Raw genomic sequence first — 17920 nt, 5'->3', positions numbered from 1 at the left:
CAAAATTCATTAGAAAATTCGCCCTGACCCATTCTGCTGGTAAAGGTGACGCAGCTTAAATCAGCCTTTAGTTGAGCCAATTTTACAACTAGAATCCCCTGATCTTAGCTTTACACTGTATAGTTTTCAAATTTTTTTTGTGGATTTCAGCTGCATGGTCAGTGATCCAGGCAACAAATGGGGTTGAATCAGAATTTAAACATAAAAACAAGTCACTTATCTGCTTTTTTTTAAATAAATGAAATATGCCTGCTTCTAAAAATTTATTTTGAGCAATTTGTTTCAAGTCATTGTTGACTTTGAAGCTATACAGAACATCTATAAATAATATAAAATACACACAAGTGACACAGACTGTGCTGAGGAGTGATATATATATATATATATATATATATATATATATATATATATATATATATAAAGTGCTGATTTACACATATAAATTGACAAAATAAATAAAAAAATGCAATTTATAAATAGGAAATGTGGGCAAGTGTATAGTGCAAATGAATGGGTTGATGTAAAAGTAGAGTTTGAAACTGGATTGGTGCACAGTTGGTAACACATTAAAATAAATACCAACTTTTTTGAAGTGGTTTCTTCAATATTCAGAATTACCAAAAATTTTAATTTAAATTTTTTTTACAGAAAACATTTTTTTGTGGCTATATTTTCACTGATGTTGGCTTCAAAACAGGCTTCAGTTCAGCTTTAAGATGCGACTTACAGATTTCGAGCAGCGCCTGTTTGTTCGAGGCTTACTTTTCAGTCTGCCTTTTGGCCTGCCTCATTAACCTGGCCCTTGGAGACGCAGGTGTGTGGTTGCCATGGTGACCCTAATGAGGCACCGGCAGCAGCTTTGACACGAGCCCAAAGTTACGCTGGAACTGTGGGCGTGTAGCAGAATTTCTTCCCAAATTTTCTAGTTACTTATTTGATTTTATATACATGCATATATATTTGAAAATGTTATTTTCCTTCCCGGCTCGCGCAGCCTATTAATGAGCTCGTGGGCGTGTCGTCGCTTCCGCACGTGCAAACGTTTAAAAACTGCCGACAGGCTGCGTGGCAGGGGGTTGTTGGTAAGTTTTTTTTTTTGTTGTTGTCGTTGCTCCGTGCTCGCTCTGCGGGAGCTGCTGTGTGTCCACAGCCCGGGAACTCTCCTCGTGTCCGCCCGCCGCAGCCAGGAGGCGAGAAATGCTGCCGGACGCCTTCGGGTGCGCCGTGGCCAACCGGTTCGGCGACCTCCTCCTCGACGACGACGCCGCCGATCCGTTCGATCTGATGAGCGAGGTGGAGCTGGAGAAGGAGAAGAAGAAAAAGAAGAAGAAGAAGGAGGAGGAGGGCGACAAGAAGGGCAAGCAGAAGAAGCCCGGCCACAAGGAGTCCCAGAGGGACAGACGGGTCCCCGTGGCTTCGGACGGCCCGGACCCGGCTCCAGGTGAGCTGCCGGGCCGAACCCGGCACGGACGCCGGGGTTCTGTTCTGGCAGGTGCAGGTGGTTCCGGACTGGATGTGTCCGGACTGTGTCAGCTGTTAAAGCTGCAGGGTCAGCAGCTAGGCTTGCTGTCCAACAGTTTTTTCTCATTATTAAGCTTTTCTACAGTGTTCTCTGAGGGAGCAGGCTGGGTCCAAACCACAGGAGCAGCCTTTCTGTCCAATAACACTTGCTGTCACTCAGACTAAGCAGAATCACGACTTGAAAGTTGCAAAAAAAAACATTTGTTCTTACCAACAAACCCCTGCTCTTACAAACAGGGGTTTGAACTGGAATTTGACAGCCAAGAGTTAAAAAGACCTTCCAAAGTATGGGACGAGCTGCACCCTTTGTCTCGACTTGCTTGGCTAGTTCTAAGATTTTATTCCTGTAATTCAGGGGGAAAAAGATGAAATGATGATGAACCTACATGGCTGACTTGCACTGTGTCCTCAGTGGGTAAGCAGCAGGCAGCGATGGACAGAGACGGCAGGTCCGAGGCCCCAAGGAGCACCAGGAGAGCTGCTGCTGGCCAACGTAGAGCCAACCAAGACCAGCCGTCGCTGGACTTCTCTGTCCCCAAGTACGTGGTCCAGGATTCTGCGTTAAGGCTACACGATGCCCGATGGTTAGGGTGTATGTGTGAATTTCGAAGATGTTCAGGTTCTACTTGGGAGTGACGAGGACAGACAGGATTAGGAATGAGGTCATCAGAGGTACAGCACAGGCTGAAGGACTGGGAGATAAAGTTAGAGAGGCCAGACTGAGAAGGTTTGGACATGTGCAGAGGAGGGACAGTGGGTATATTGGTACAAGGATGTTAGAGACAAAAAGGAGATGTATGGATGCAGTTGGAGAGGACATGGAGGGAGGACGGTAGATTATTTGTTGTTGTTATTATTATTATTATTATTAAGGTAGATGGGTTGGGTAGTAATATTAGGTTGGTATTTGTTGAACAAATCCCAACATGCTATGTTGACTCTGGAAGGAATGATCAATAACAATTTAGCATTCAATCCAACTGATTCACATCTTTGTTTTTATCGGAAATAATTCAGTTTTTGTTGTAAATTTGAGGAAAAAAAACGTTTATTATGTTGCAAAGCACTTTTCCCCCCTGTCCCATTGACCTCTGACCTCAACACTGACATTACATCACTATGAATTTTATTGTATTCTGTTAATAATTTTACAGTTTTTGTGCCTCATCTGTTGGTTTATAAATTGTAGCTTTATGATTTCTAGACAGCTGTCTAGAAATTACAGCTGTGAAACCTTAGAGCCGTGACCGTAACGATCTGCATCCCCCTCTGGCTGCCAGGTCCTCCTACGATAACTTGGACTTCAGCGGCAGAGGGGGGATGAGGGGTAGAAGAGGAACAAGAGGTGGGGGACACCCAAGGAGCTCTGAGAACTTTTATCAGAGAGGCAAGAGAGAGCACGATCGGCACGACGGAACGTAAGCCTCCCTGTCGATGTGGGAATTTCAAAAATCCCATTGTCTTGATGTGCTTAATCGGTTGTAATGATTTCAGGGGTTTCTCTACGGAGGAAAAGAGAGGAGGAAGAGGACCGTGGAACTGGGGCTGTGTTGAGGAAGTTGCAAGGTTGGTGAACTTGGACACGGAAGTGTCCGCTTGTTTACTTCGGTGCAATAAATGCAGTTTCTGTTTGTTTGTGAAGCGAACTGATGGAGACGACGTCTGCTGCTGCTGCTGTCAAATCTGAGGAGCCCCAGATGCCCTTAGAGGAGGAGAATCCAAATCAGTGAGCTGCTCAAGAGAAAATTCCTGGGAAAAAAAAAAAAAAAAATTGGCTTGGAAGATCAATGATTGATGATGATCAATTTCGCTTTACGTTTTTAATTGTCCATTCACGGTCCAGAGCTATGGATGAGGACAATGAGATGGTAGTCCAGGTTGCCATGGAGATGACCCTGGATGAGTGGAAGGCCCTCCAGGAGATGAGTCGTCCCAAAGCGGAGTTTAATATCCGCAAAGCGGAAGACAAGATTCCCTCCAAAGCAAAGGTCATCCACCAGTCCAAATATCTGGAGGTGAGTTGTTTACAAACCAAACGGCCCAAGATGGGTTTTTATTTTGGGTAATTATTTCTTTTTTCAATCTGTAGAAAAGATCCTGGTTGTATTATTTAAGAGCACTGCTTAGAGATACTTAGATGAGCAGATGTGACTGTGAAATGATTGAGTAGTCAGTGTCTTACCTTCAGTAGACGGAGGATCTCTGGAGAATAAGGGATGAATTTTAATTTGAAAATCAAGCTAACTGGGCCTGTAGTTCAAATGCCACCTAATTTTTATGGTAAAACTCTGACACCTAATTGAAAATCTAAGCAAATACTCTGTAGTACTTCTCTATATTTGGCACATTCTCCCAATTTTTCAGAACCCGAAGGAGGTTGTGGAGGAGATGGAGGACGATGGGAACTTCTTCCGCCGGTCTGTGAATGACATCACCACCCGCTTGGACATCAACTTTGGGAGTCTCGGACGCCCAAGCCGCGGTGGCAGAGGAAGGGGAGCACAGGGTGGCCAAAGCATGTGCTCTGAGCGAGCCAAACCCACATTTGACAGGGTACGTTAGCGTCCACAAACATTAAAATTTGGAAAAAGTGGAACAAGCTATAGTTACCTCGTATGATTGTGGTATTATTTGCATTTCTTTGAGAAATGTTTCAAAGCATATAGCTGATCATTAGACTTGTGTGTTTTCTGATCAGGAGGAGGATCTGGCACCTAATCCTGACGATCCAGAAGACTTTCCTGCACTGTCAGCAGGAAAATAACTGAATTCACCTCCAAGTGTTTCACATTTCAGTTCTTGAGTTTCTGTTGTATGCACTGTTCAATAAAAGCTTTTGCAAAGTAGATTGTTGTTTTCAGGAAACCTCTATAAACCTAAACTAAACATTTGTAGTTGGCAATCCTTATTCATTGGGCAATAATATAAGAATTGAAAAATATTGACCAAACTACAATGTGGTATAAAATGCCTTGTATTAGGAATGTGGTTAAAAAACAACAACACACAGGCAATGATGTATATTGGAGTAAGTTTTATTTAAAAATTCAGATTTTATTTGCTTTAAGCAAATCTCTATTGCATTATCAACAAAAATTAAAGTAGGCCCCATTAGGACCATTTTATGGCATGATTTTAAACGGTACAAAATATTTACAAAATACAAACTTGGTATAATAAATGTCAACGTATGTACAGCTTTAAAGTAATCGAGCTGAAATGACATTATCAGTACAAGTTCACACAGTACTTTAAGTCTTTTTCTTTTTAGATGCACTAATAGATATTTAAAGAACACCCACCGTTGCTCCTCTTGCCAGGAGGGGACTTCCACTTCAAATTCTAGACCAATCCCAGCTATAGATCGTTTCCCATAAAAGCTAAAAATCAAAATGTTTGCACATTTTAAGAAAAAAAAAAAAAGTCTCTTGGTTTAGACATTACATGTCAGTTGTTTAATCTGACGTTTGCTACCACATGCGTCACTAAGTACAAGCAACTAGATTATGACTGTTCACTTCATGATGCAGTGTTTAAACATGTAAAATCCACCTCAGTGCCTTGGTTAAAAGTTGTGCCGACCTTTCAAAATAAAATAAAAGTCGTATATCCGAATACATGTTGGACGACGTCAGAATTCCCAGATCCACCAGCTTATCGAAGGAGAGGGGCTCTAGCTTTGGGAATGGAGTGACTGGAAAAGGAGGAAAAATAAATAAATAAATCAGCATTGATAGAGGGATATTGAGAATTTGCTTTGCATATAATTGCCATGTTTCCTAATACTTTTAAGAATGTCTTGTTACAAAAATGCAATTTGATTAAAAAAAAACAGTAAATGTAGGAGAAGTGAAAAGGTATAGATACCATAGTCTGGAAAATCTAATTGATTGTAAAGAGCTGCGAGCTTTAGGTCCTCGGGAGACAGTGCATCTGTTGCATGTGAGATAGAAAGATGGAAAGAGTTGAGCATTACAGACGAGTACGAGTAGAGGACGCCCCAAAAGGCTACAGAGTGGTGGCCACAGTGAGCAGCAGAGTCCAGAAAAACTATAAGCCAGTCATACTCCGGAAGATCTGTTCTTAGAGAACAAGCAAAGGCAGATAATGGGGGAAAAAGCAGCAGGGAGACTGAGGCAGTTCAAGTTTAATGAAGCATCCCAATAAGTGTTAGATTGGAAAACACCAAGCTGGATACATATGTTGTGTCAGTATGTAAATATAAAAGGAAACCGGGAGCACACTGAGCCGCAGGACTCTGGACTAAATTTACACCAAAAATGTGACTTTTTTTCTTTACACTACAGATCCCACGGCTGCTAAAACCCAAATAATTGAAAACATTTGGCACCTCTTGTCAAAATTTCAGTTTTTATGAACAGCTAAGTGAATAACACCTGACCAGATACCCTAAAGATTCATTTCTGATTTTAAATAAAGATCTCTAAAAGTAAATATCACAGCTTATAAAGTCCTGTTCTAGAAGCTAAGTCTTTCAGACCTCCTCTGGGAGAACTTTGCCCCCGATATTCTTGCAAAACATTTTATTTCAGTGAGAATTTTGACGTGTCTTGCAGACAGTCCCCTTTTCAGGTCCATTTGTAGTCTGTTCCATTTTAAGTCTAGTTGTCAAAAAGTCTTTTTTATTTAAACAATTAATCCCACCTGAAGTTTACCAGGTGAGTTTCTGCGTGAGCAGCTGAATAAAAGAGTTGCATTCTGGTAAATGTTAGAAAAAAAAGACAAGAATTGGAATTTTCATTCATAACAATCACATGGTTAAGCAATTGTCATAAACATGTTAAAAGTTTTGCAATTTCCACGGCAACTTCTGCAAGAGCCCCTGTCCTTATTAATTCTCAGCCTTTTGAAAATCAACTGCTATTAAAAAAATGAAATTTTGATTAGAGGAAACCAACCATTTCTGTTTGTTTTTTTAAAAATATAAAATAACTAAAAGCTTTTGTCCACTCTGTATGTAAAGGCAGTCCAGGTCCCCGTGGGGCTTAGTGTGCGTCTGAGGGAGCTTGCCTGCAGGTGGCCCCGTGTTGTGTTTAAGTTGATGAGGGGCCCTTTGTCTCTATGGCTGCCACATGGCTCACAACCCATTGGGTCACTGTTGCCAGCCACGACATGCAAGTTGCCTAGAGATCTGACCAGTCTGGTTTGGCACAGGGAGCTGGCAGAGAGAAGGGAAGCTGTTAATTTACCTCACAGAAGGAACTATGAGTGGCTATAGCCTCTTGACTGCTGTTCAGCTGTGTGTCAACACCACACATTAAAGAAAACACAACCAACACACCAAATTAACGTTAGCTTTTCAGCAATGAAATGCATCTGCTGTATACGCTTTAAAAGCTCTCTTCCATCTTGCGTGTTTTTGTTTCTCACTGACCTTCCTCCGACTCCGTTAGCTGGCAGCGAGGTTCTGGTCCTCTTCCTGCTCTCCGAGTGGTCGGACAGAGCGAGCGCTCCGACGCCGGTGTTACAACCCTGCACGCCGCTCTGCAGAATGACCTTGCTGCAGAAGAGACGAACACCTGTGAGTCTACGTCGCGTGTTAAACCGGTGCGAACGTATTCATCCGGAGAGCACGTTTTACCTAAGGGACTGTGATGAAGACCGAGTGTGTATTTTATTCTCTTCTTGTCTGTAAAGACAAAAGTAACATGACATAATAAATATACAAAACTTCATATGAAAAAAAAAAAAAAAAAGACAACAGAGTGGAGGCAGAGGAGGAAACGGCTGCAAAATAAAATGTGCGATAGGATTTTTAAAATTGTTTATTTTAGTTTGTCAACAAATTAGTACTGCGTTTAGCAGACGGGTTGCGTTAGTGCAGCCAAATTAAGCGCCAGAATAAGCCAGAGAGGGACATTAAACAACTGAAAGAGCGACTTTACTAAAGAAGGCTTAACTGTTTAGGCAGTTTTAGAGTTGCCACTCCAAGAAAAACACAATAACTAGCAAAGCATGGTTTTTAAAAATGGCAGAATGATTGGAATGTCTATGGCATAAAATCATGTACAGAAAATGGTGACAAGGACAAGTTGAGATCTTTAAAATCTGTCTCTGCTCAGCATCTTTAAACTTATTATACCGACAGAAAAAATCAATTTTGAACAAGTTTCTAATTTGGGTTGGGAATAAAAGTAATAAAAAAAAGGAGAGACCAGGGGCTCACTTACAGCATTCTCAGTTAGAGTTCCAGAAGGAGGGGCAGGACAGGTTTTTGGGGGGGGATGACGGGCAGCAGAACTCAGTGAAATCCTAACCCGTCTATACAGAAATGCAGGATGGAAGAAGGGAAGCCATACACAATCCACCACAGGGCAAGGCTACACAGGGAGAGCAGCATGGCTACCAGCCATCTGAAAGGAGGACAAATCCAACAACAAGAGCAAAACGGAAAAAAAGGAGGAAAAAAAGGAAGGAGAGACAAGAGACGTCTGGGCAGGACACAAAGCCTCTGATGTTGTGCTTTTCCATTGGGACTGGATCAGATCAAACCCCCTTCACAGAGCCAGATGGTGGGTTTTGTTTCCTGTTTTCTTGGGTGCTTTAAAAGTTTTACTTGTAAATGTGACGCAAAAATTACATTTAATGTTAACCATGTTCATTTGATTTGCAACTACTCAAAAATATAACAAACACCTGGCTGTTTGACAATATATCGATGAAGCTATTAGGCCATTAGCTCAACTAAAATCTGAATTCAAGTACATATTTTTTCTGTAAAACAGATCATTTCAAAACCTGCAGGAGTCAGAGCTCAGGTGGTCTGAAGACACTGATCCAGTCATGAAAGCAATGGAAAACCAACAGGCCATCGACAATGATCCCAGCCCAACATTATTCCATGTTAGACACAAACACTGGTCGAACAGAGGCATGTGCATGCATGCATGTCCAAGGGGGTTTTAGCGCCTTACGCCATGCATGAAAAGGCAGAAAAGATGAAGGAAAGTGAGGATAAACATTGTTCTGATCGTCCCTGGAATTCACCATGCAGTGCGGTGTTACATAACAGAGCAAACAGAGGAGCCAGATGGTGAAGTTCAGCTTGAAATTAGATGTTTGTGTAGCAGCGCATATACTGATACAGCTTATGCCCTAAAGTGCAAGCAAATCTCTCTTCTGCCTCAACTCCCTCTTGAGAATGGATGAGAACCCATTTTCATCTCAGCACCCTCCCGGAGGATCACAGTAATCCTGCACATGACAATGAGGATCAGGTGGAATTTATCTAGACTTATAAGGCCACAAATTAAAACTGAAACACTATTTCTATTCCAAAATAACTAGACATCTGTAGCTTAATTACTAGAGCTGGCAAAGTACCTACAGCATGTGAGGAAAAAAGCTCAAGACTCACTCAATATTTTTCTTCAGACGTGCCAAATCAGTGGTGCAAGCCAAGAACCAAGACATTCAATTCAACTAATCCGGATCGCATTTCAAACCCTGATTAGTTGAACAATTGGTGCTGCTGTTAAAAAAGTACAGTGGGCTTAACTTGAGAGGATATCTTAGATATACCAGGACATCAAAGCAGAACAGCTCAGTGTGCTCATGAGGCAAATAATAAAAAGGCGTGTAAATGTAATACACATCCACTTCACACCATAGTCATACAAAAAAACAAATGAAAGAAAAGAGAAAAAAAGAAACAAGGACAACTTCAAAATCAGCCATACCGTTAGCCATACCATTTATTGGCACAGCAACCACTTCTACAGGAGGAGGATGTAAGCTGGAAAGGAAGTGACGTGCACTTACCTCCTTCATACAAAACCTCACATCCTCTCTGTTTTCCTCTCCCCCACTATATCTCTCTGCTATCTTTTGAATGGCAGGCAACACATCGGCCACGCCGTGCCCATGAGGCTGCAGCAGAACACTACCACCTGCCTGACACGGGACAACAGAAGCCAAAGCCATGTGGGTACATAGGCAGAGGCCAGTCAACCATCGACAGCCACGCTGACACCCAGACTTCCACAGCCTGATTTATGTGGGCACAAACGATGTGGACTTTAGACCGTGGACAAAAAAAAAAAAAAAGAAAAACTAACTGAGAGAAAATAATTCTTTTTAGTCCTCTTCCTGATCCGTATGGGTTAGCCGTAGCACTTTAGCACCACATAAAGCTGGCTAGAATATGCTACAATTGTTCATAATTGTCTGATTGTTTACACACAAAACACACCAGAAAAGAAATATAAGCAAAGACAAAACTGAATTAAAACTCCATATGATTAGCTATATTTTTAGACATGATTCACATGTTTGACATTTCCAAGAATAATTAGTTTGAACAGCTTCTAAGCTTCGAGTTGACGTTCCTCCGCTGCGGAGCACCGAGAATCTTCATTTAATGTTTAACCACTGAATTACACGCTCCTGGGTGGCATTTAAAGCATCGTTACATCACTTCCAAGCTTTAGAAGCCATATGCTGATATTAGTTGAGATTTTATTCAGGTCTGCTCCACTTCCTGGTCTCACATCTTAAATCATAATCAGGTTTAGTTGGCCACAGACTCACAGACAGATGTAGAAACCGTGACGTTACCCAGACACTTGTGGAGTCATTCTGAAGCCTAGAGTTCAGCTTTAACCCTTACTAACATGGTTTTATTTTATTAGCGTCAGACATTAGGCATGTGCACTGATGAAAAAATGCACACCAGTAAGGTGGCAACCTGTTTTTTACAAGGTGCTCCCATTTTTAAGTGTTTAACAACAATAAAGTCAACAGATTATCGCTGAATATGAGTTCAAATGTTAATATTTTGCAGTCAAATGCAAGAGAGAGAGAAGGACACTAGTTGAAATATCTGAAAGTCCTTTTCAGACCCAAGAATCCAACCCATGTTTCATTTATACTTCATGGAATTAATTCTGAAACCACTTTAAATGTTCAAAGCTCAGTTTTTCTGTGCAATGCATGCTTTCAATGCACATAATCTAAATAATATGTTGTTTGTTTTTTAACAGGGATTTTCTATTCCAAAGCTTATCTAAACGTGTTCTTCAGCTGTGTCGTTTATCTATTCCAAAGTCTTCTATTGACTGAACGAGAGGCCCAGTTACACATTAGACACTGTTACCTGATAACCCAGTGCCTAGGAAGACGCTTTTAATTTGGTTTTATTTAGTTTTCCTGCTCGGCTTCAAGACTGCGACTGAAGAAGACAGCTAACGGATCGTTAGATCTGCAGCTAAACAATACCTTTTTACCTTCCACATCTTTTGTGCCGTTCTAAATCCAGCTCTGGAGAAAAGAAATGTGCTTTTTCTGGAAGAGTGCGTGTCAAACGACTGTGTCACTAACACTATGCCATAAAACATGGGCTACTTCTTCCTCGAATCACTGTCCATCCTCTGTACTCACTGATTAAAGATGATAATGGAATAACTTTATTGCATGTAATTACATTCAGATCCAAAAGGAGAGTAAAATGCAATTAAAATATTACTATTGGGTTATTTCAACCATGGGAGAAATCTGATATCAGTGTGAACTGCTGAGCTAAAGGTCAAGGAGAGCAGCTGTAACAGTTTAACCATTCCTAAAAGCTCAAAAGACAGCTGACTATCCTGAAGGAAAAGAGGAGTTTAGTATTCATCAAACATAGTCTTCAAAGCATAAGCTACCTATAATTTAAAAAACAACCCACTAATGTATATGTGTAATGATCAGAGGGGACTGACATGGAGGGGAGTCATATTACTGTTCTCCAACACATGTAGGCATGATGCATGAGGCCTGCGTTGATACTTACGACAGGGAACCTGAAGACGATCTGGCATGCCTCTTGCTCTTCAGGGCTCGTAGTTTATCCCCCTGTGTGAGGCCATTTCTCTCCTCTTCGTCATTGTACTGTGAGACATGGAAAAAAAAAGAAGCAAATAAGACAAACCTCTGTGTCCGTTTTGGTTTGATTCATTCAGTTTGCACAAGTATCTTAATTTCAACAACAATCACGTAAAAAGTCATGTAAAACTCACCAGCTCTATTTCTTCCTTTTTGGATGCCTTGTTCTTGTTGTTCCCGTTGATGGTTATGTCATCCACCCCGGACAGGATCCTGGTCACAGCCAGCTTGCCGTTCTCTTGTTCGTCCAGCATCTTCTCCCGGAAAACGTCTCCATCCGCCCAGAGACTGTTCTGCTTCCTGATAAAAACAAAAAAACATTCACACAGACTCAAACGAATAGATGTTCAAACCCTAACAGCAAAAGTGTTTTCTTTTGATGAACGTAAAGAGTAAAGTAAAATGTCTGAAGCCACAAAATGAAAATCCTTCTTCAGTAAACACCCACTCTTCAACAAAGTTCTGCTGGGGCCCGATAATGGACCCAGGTCGGCAGATCCGTATCCACGCAATGGCTTCTGCTGCAGTCAGGCGGTAATGTTTCATCAGGTAGCAGGCGATGAGCGTGCCGGTTCTTCCCAGGCCAGCTTCAAATAAAGCAGGATCAGTTTAAAAATTAAATAAATAAATAATGCGCAGCGTTTTTCCCGGCTCTGACCGTGTTTTGGACCCGGAATCTCACCCTTGCAGTGGACAGCAATGGCTCCCTCTGCGTTCTCACATATATTGATGAACTTTGTGACAATGGAGTCGTTCGGTGTGCTGCCATCCACGAAGAACAGGTCGAAATGCTCAAAGCCAGATTCCGTAAATCGTCTGGCGTCGTACATCTTTTTGTTGAGTCTGACGATGGTGGTGACGTTATGTTTCCTGAAGTAAGGGATGTAGGCCTCAGGAGCATGTAAAGGATAACCTTAAATAAAAATAAAAAAAGCCTTCAGTTCAGCAGCTATGTAAATTCCATCAAACATATATATGTAGATATTTTGTTTTGTTAAACATATTAATTACCATTCTCTATTTTGCTTTTGGGATGTGGCCCGCTGAATGCAAGAAACTTCCCCGGAATGATCCAGTTAAAGTCGCCATTTTCTGCTCGCTCATAGTGTTCATACTCTTCCACGTCAAACTTTGAGAAATTGAGCCAGCCATACTGCAGAGCCTGGAGGAGAGTCCACAGGAACTGAATTATATTAGAAGCATGGTGACAGAAGACACACACACACACAGAAATCTGTGTTTAAATCACATACTTTGTAAACAGCATGAAGGCAATCTAGGATGTCCAGATTGTACATGCAGGTTCCAAATGAAGCATCCCTGAAAAACAAAAACGCACGATCACAAACCTGATCTGGAATGTTTTATTTCACTGAAACAGTTTTCTGCTAAAGGAGACTTCCTGTCTCCCTCAGCAGCTTTCATCCCTTCCCTTCTACACACCTTGTGCTGTACTTTAAAAGGCATGATTCATCTCAAAAACACACTAATTTTTAAAGTGCACTCAGTTTCAAGTTCTCCTTCGCTTCTTGCTCGATCATTTCATGACACATTTTAGGGGAACCAGAAAAAAAAAAATCCTTAAATTAATCAAGCCTTACTTACAGCATCAAAACGTGATGATGTTCTTTCATGAATTTATATCATTTTATGAGGTATTAAAATGAATATTCAGCTTTATTTTTCAATAAAGGGTTCTGTGAAGTAAAAAAAAACCCAACAAAAACAGAAATAGCCTTTAATGACATGTTAGTGACAGGCTTTAGTCTAAGTTTTAAACAGAAATAGCAACACTACGTCTTTCTGAGGGACTAATTTTACATTTCTTTTCATCAATCGAAGAAGTGGAGTGATTCGCTTGGTGCCACTTCAACCTTCGTCCACCAAGGTCTGCCTCTTTTAAGATCCGTACAACTCAGCATCACTGAATGCACTTTAGTACAGAACGACAGCATCCAGGAAAGACCCTCAGAGCTCACACCAGCACAAACAGGTGATTACTGAATATTTCTTTTCTTTCTCCTTGTCATCTGTCACAGATTTGTCTTTTAGGTACAAAACTGTTGTGCATCACGTTGACTTGTGGTGAAAACACCCTGCTGGAGTGTGCAGATAACTCAATGACATGTTGTTAATTCTCAAGGTTGTGCTTTTTGAGTTTCTGTTGTTGTTGTTGTTTTAATATCAGTATCACCAACTCACAATCAGCTCATGCAAAAACAGTAGTTTTTCATAACAGAGCAGATGTGTTTTTAATATCAACTTTGTACTATTAAGGTGTCTTGTTACCTGAAGGGAATATATGTGGAATTCCTCGACACCAACAGACCGTACGCTTCTTCTGGCGTCATATTGAGATGCATTACCTTCGAAGACAAAGATCTTATCAGCATGTTCCCTCCTGTATTACATGTTTGATATTTGACACCCACTATAATGTTCAAGATTTTATAGTTTCAGAAAAAACATACATGAAACACGCACGTCTGTGCACAACTTACTGCATACGAGCCTATCAAGTAGGCAGCATTGGCTTGTTTTTTCTGATCTCCGCAGGTATAAAAAATGATCTTCTTCCGTGAGAGAGTAAGGGACTGTACAAAAAAACCACCATGAAAACAGAAACTGTTTAAGTACGAGGCAGAAAAAGCTAGAGCTGAGTAAGTTATGTTGTTTTCTATCCTAAAGAGAGAGCGAATGAAACTTCCTCAATGAGAAAACAACCACTTTACACAGAAAGATCCTCAATGGAGAAGTTGTAAGACCCGATGACTTTATTAAAAAATGCTTAATTTTACACAAATTTCCAAAGATTAATGATCTGGGTTTGAAATTCCAAACGTCTTACACACACAAATACACACAAACCACCTCGGGAAAGACGAACAAGCTGTCATTGGCAACATTACACACATAAATTTAACAGTAAAACAGCTAAACTGAGTGCAAATAAAAAGTTATTACGCTGCTTTACTCATTCCACCTGCTCCACGTATAAACAGATATGATAGGAGGTGTAATTATTTGCTGCCGTTTACTTTACCTTGAGCTTCTTTGTCAGCTTGCAGCAGAAGCGATAAAACATGGCCAAGTTAAGGGGACCAAAGTCTGCATAGAAGCTGAGCGAGACAAAAGAAAAGCAATAGAGAGACCGTCAGAGTTTCTGTTCGCGCAGCCAGCCACCGTCCCTGGGGAGGCTCCGCAAGATAGAACCAACTACCTCAGGCTGACACAGTGAAACGACTGATGGGAGTGAAAACTATATTTGGAAGCGTTTGACGGCAGAGTTGGGTCAAACTGAGGCGGAGAAAAAGACAAAAAAAAGAAAGGAGTGGCCCTGCTGGTGAGACTGGGTCGAACTTCAGGTCAGTGTTTTTCCTCTTCTTGCAGCAGCTGGACGAGAACACGTTAAAAAACAAATCACTCTCCATTACAAGCTGTGATACTGCAAAATCAGCTGCAACGGTGCACCTTTATGCATGCACGTGAGCTCATGCTGCACCATTACGTTTTAGAGCAACTTCACACCTGTGGCTCCTGCATTTCAAACTGGGATTATTTATTCTGAACGTGTCGGCCGATCGAATCTGACTTAAAATACAAAGATAACACATTCACAAACCTATTTAAAACCTTTCGCTGGGCTCTATTCAAGGCCAAAAAGGGGGGGGGCAAAGTACAGAAAACTCTGCATCGACCTGTAAAACCACTCACTTCTCATACGCCAGCTCTTCATCTATGCAGAAACAGTGTCGCTCAGCTGTGCTCTTGATCTTTTGCTGGAGAATGGCAAAAAATAGTTGATCTGAAAGAAAAGGGGAAGGGGGTAGAAAGATACAAAATTAAGCTGCACGAGTCGCTTTGGTCATAAAATGACCACTTTTGTTTATTCATGCAACACCAAAACCAGCAGCTCTTTGGCTTGAACCTTGTTTTCTGGCGACTTACCCTTTAAAAACTCGACACATCTTGACGAAACATCGTCCAAAGTCATTTTGCTAACAGACCTGAACATCACGGTTTCTCACCCCCCCCCCCTTTCCTTCACACACACAAACGCACGGAGTGGATTTCCTCACGAGGACTTGGACACACTAAGTAAAACTTACAGAAACAGTACGTTTGGGGGCTTAAAGTTAGTGAAAATCGATAAATTAAAAAACGGCTAAGTTTAAATGTTTCCCTCTCTCCTGAAGTTGTTTACAAAAGAGGAGAAAAGTCACCAACCGAAGAGGGGAGTGTCGAGTCGAGTGCAAGTGCGCACTCTGCTAAAACTGATCCCCCCCACTCGCCCGCCCCGTGCGACTCCTCCTCCGCGGCTCCCCATTGGCTGCGACGGACGCAGGACGCTGCGCGATTGGACGACAGAACCGCCCGTCTAGCGCCGCCCCGCCTCCTTCAGTTTAAAGTTCTGCACATGAAAGACGTGATAGGCCCCGGGGAGCGGTTGCTAGGATGATCCGCCAGCCAGTCAGATGCGCGCTTTCCACTCAGACGAACCTCCCTCCCTGAGAGTCGAGCTGATAATGAATGTGCTGGAGCCAGAAAACATCCAAAAAAAAGTTATGAAATTTAACGCGAGGAAAAGAGGGGGCTGGGCTCACTTTTACAGTGATTGCGCCTCACTGTCCGTTTTGTACACGTAAAAACGCACGCTGGCGTTCAAACGAATGGCGTGCGCACGAAGAGGAGTAATGGTGTCACTGATTGCAAGGAAATAAATGCGATGTAGTTAATAATAGGCAGTCATGTCTGGGTGCACATTTGTTTTATTTTTTTTGTCAAGGTGGGTCTGCGCAAACCTAACGCGCTAACCGGGGACACAGACGGTGTCGCCATATTGGGGCAAAGCTGAAGAAAATCCAGGACTTTTTTTTTGCTGCTGCGTTTGAAACGATGCTGCGTCTGCGTGCGTCTGCCGATGGGGGGCTGGAAAGTGGCAGGGTCCGTCTTACCTGTTATCTCAATGTAAATATCGGAGTTTGGCTCCGCCTCTGAGGCGCCGTGAGCTGCACAGCGCTTTTTCCTCGACTCGGCTCGTCTCCTCTCGCTTTTGCGCTTCATATTCTCCTCAGAGCTGCGCGGCGGACATCATCGAGGCGACGTGTGCCGCAGACCTCCTCCGCGCTGCTGCAGGCGCTGCTGCTGCTGCTGCTCGTCCGCGCTTCGGTGCCGCTAATTTGGCATGGCTTGGGCTGCTGCGCTGTCGGAGAGCCCTTTCTGTGCGTGCTTGTGTTGTGTGTGTGTGTGCATGTGTGTGTGTCAACCAGTCTCTGTGGTGGTGGTGGTGGTGACGTCTTCGAGCAGGGGCAGGTTTCTGCTTTCAGATGTGCAAAACCCACCCTTAAATATTCACTTGCAGCAGTTTTGCAGCCCAATAAGTTGCAGGTTGTTGTTGGGCACTCTGCAGTGACCTGGAGTGCATGAATGAAACAAAATGAATGCAATCAAGGGGAGACGTCATTTTAATTTCATTATAATAAACAATATGAATGCAAAGGTTATGTCAAAACCAGGCAGGAAATCAGTGCAGCAGCTGTTATGAAGATTTGAGAACTTGATTATTACCCATGCTACTATTTCACGACACACACCTTAAAATTATTCAACTACATATAAAAAAACATGATTAATCTGACAGGAAAACTGTGAAATGTAGCAAAAAGCCCCTTTATCTGCTTGTAATCCCTTTGTTTTCAGGCCACAAACCAGCTTGTGAGTTCTTAAAGCTTTCAACTACAGGTGCAGCTCAAACAATTAGAATATCTTGAAAAAGTTCAATATTTTTTGTCAGTCATTTCAGAAAGTGAAACTCATATATTCTATAGATTCATTACACACACAGTGAGATATTTCAGGCCTTTATTTTTTATAATGTTGATCATTATGACTTACAGATAAGGAAAACCCAAAACTCAGTGTTTCAGAAAAGTAGAATTTTGTGAAAAAGTTCCATATTGGAAACCTGTGGCGTCACATCCTAGTTGGCTCATTAACTCAAAACACCTGCAGAGGTTTTCCCGAGCCTTTGAATGGTCTCTCAGTCTGGGTCAGAAGGCTACTCAACCACAGGGAAGACAGTCCATAAAGAGGGAAAGCCACAAAAGGTCATGGCTAAAGAAGCTGGTTGCTCACAGAGTGCTGTATCCAAAACATATTAACAGAACGTTAGGTGGAAGGAAAAAGTGGGCAGGAAACCAGGGATAACGGCAGCCTTGAGAGGACTGTCAAGCAAAATCCATTCAAGGCTTCACAAGACGTGGACTGAACATGGGCTACAAATGTCGCATTCTTCAAGTCGAGCCACTCCTGAACCAGTGACCACATCAGAAACTGGACTGTTGCTCATTGGGCCAATGTCCTCTTCTCAGATGAAAATAAATTTGTCCTGTCATTTGGAAATCGAGGTCCCAGAGTCTGGAGGAAGAGCGGAGAGGAACCGAATCCACAATGCTTGAAGTCCGGCGTGACGTTTCCACAGTCAGTGAGGATTTTTGAGGTGCCATGTCACCTGCTG

General features: G+C 42.1%; 2 protein-coding genes across 6 annotated transcripts; one reads left to right on the top strand and one right to left on the bottom strand.

The window, feature by feature from the left end:
* Positions 1-507: 507 nt before the first annotated feature.
* Positions 508-4369, top strand: LOC108233689 (intracellular hyaluronan-binding protein 4). Its single transcript, XM_017412288.3, has 8 exons — positions 508-1441; positions 1934-2060; positions 2802-2939; positions 3016-3087; positions 3164-3247; positions 3365-3536; positions 3886-4074; positions 4220-4369. The coding sequence occupies exons 1-8, from the start codon at positions 1198-1200 to the stop codon at positions 4283-4285; spliced, it is 1092 nt and encodes a 363-aa protein (XP_017267777.1). The 5' UTR covers positions 508-1197; the 3' UTR covers positions 4286-4369.
* Positions 4370-4538: 169 nt separating this feature from the next.
* On the bottom strand, positions 4539-16655 carry cdc14b (cell division cycle 14B). Of its 5 annotated transcripts, none has more exons than XM_017412402.3 (16): positions 16359-16653; positions 15118-15208; positions 14447-14522; positions 13905-13997; positions 13693-13769; positions 12657-12723; positions 12415-12565; positions 12086-12316; positions 11852-11990; positions 11538-11703; positions 11312-11409; positions 7124-7171; positions 6917-7042; positions 6553-6700; positions 5389-5454; positions 4539-5215 (listed from the first exon to the last, which is right to left on the bottom strand). In XM_017412402.3, the coding sequence occupies exons 1-15, from the start codon at positions 16465-16467 to the stop codon at positions 5431-5433; spliced, it is 1644 nt and encodes a 547-aa protein (XP_017267891.1). In that variant the 5' UTR covers positions 16468-16653; the 3' UTR covers positions 4539-5215; positions 5389-5430. The 5 variants fall into 5 exon arrangements, 4 of the variants coding, with proteins under 4 accessions (XP_017267891.1, XP_017267894.1, XP_017267895.1 ...); XM_017412405.3 differs by lacking the exon at positions 16359-16653 and adding an exon at positions 15352-15668; XM_017412406.3 differs by lacking the exon at positions 6553-6700 and having other exon boundaries at positions 16359-16654.
* Positions 16656-17920: the final 1265 nt, after the last annotated feature.

This window comes from Kryptolebias marmoratus, linkage group LG1 (assembly GCF_001649575.2).
Source record: "Kryptolebias marmoratus isolate JLee-2015 linkage group LG1, ASM164957v2, whole genome shotgun sequence".
Lineage (NCBI taxonomy): Eukaryota > Metazoa > Chordata > Actinopteri > Cyprinodontiformes > Rivulidae > Kryptolebias > Kryptolebias marmoratus.
This window is presented reverse-complemented; position numbering and strand designations above follow the sequence as displayed.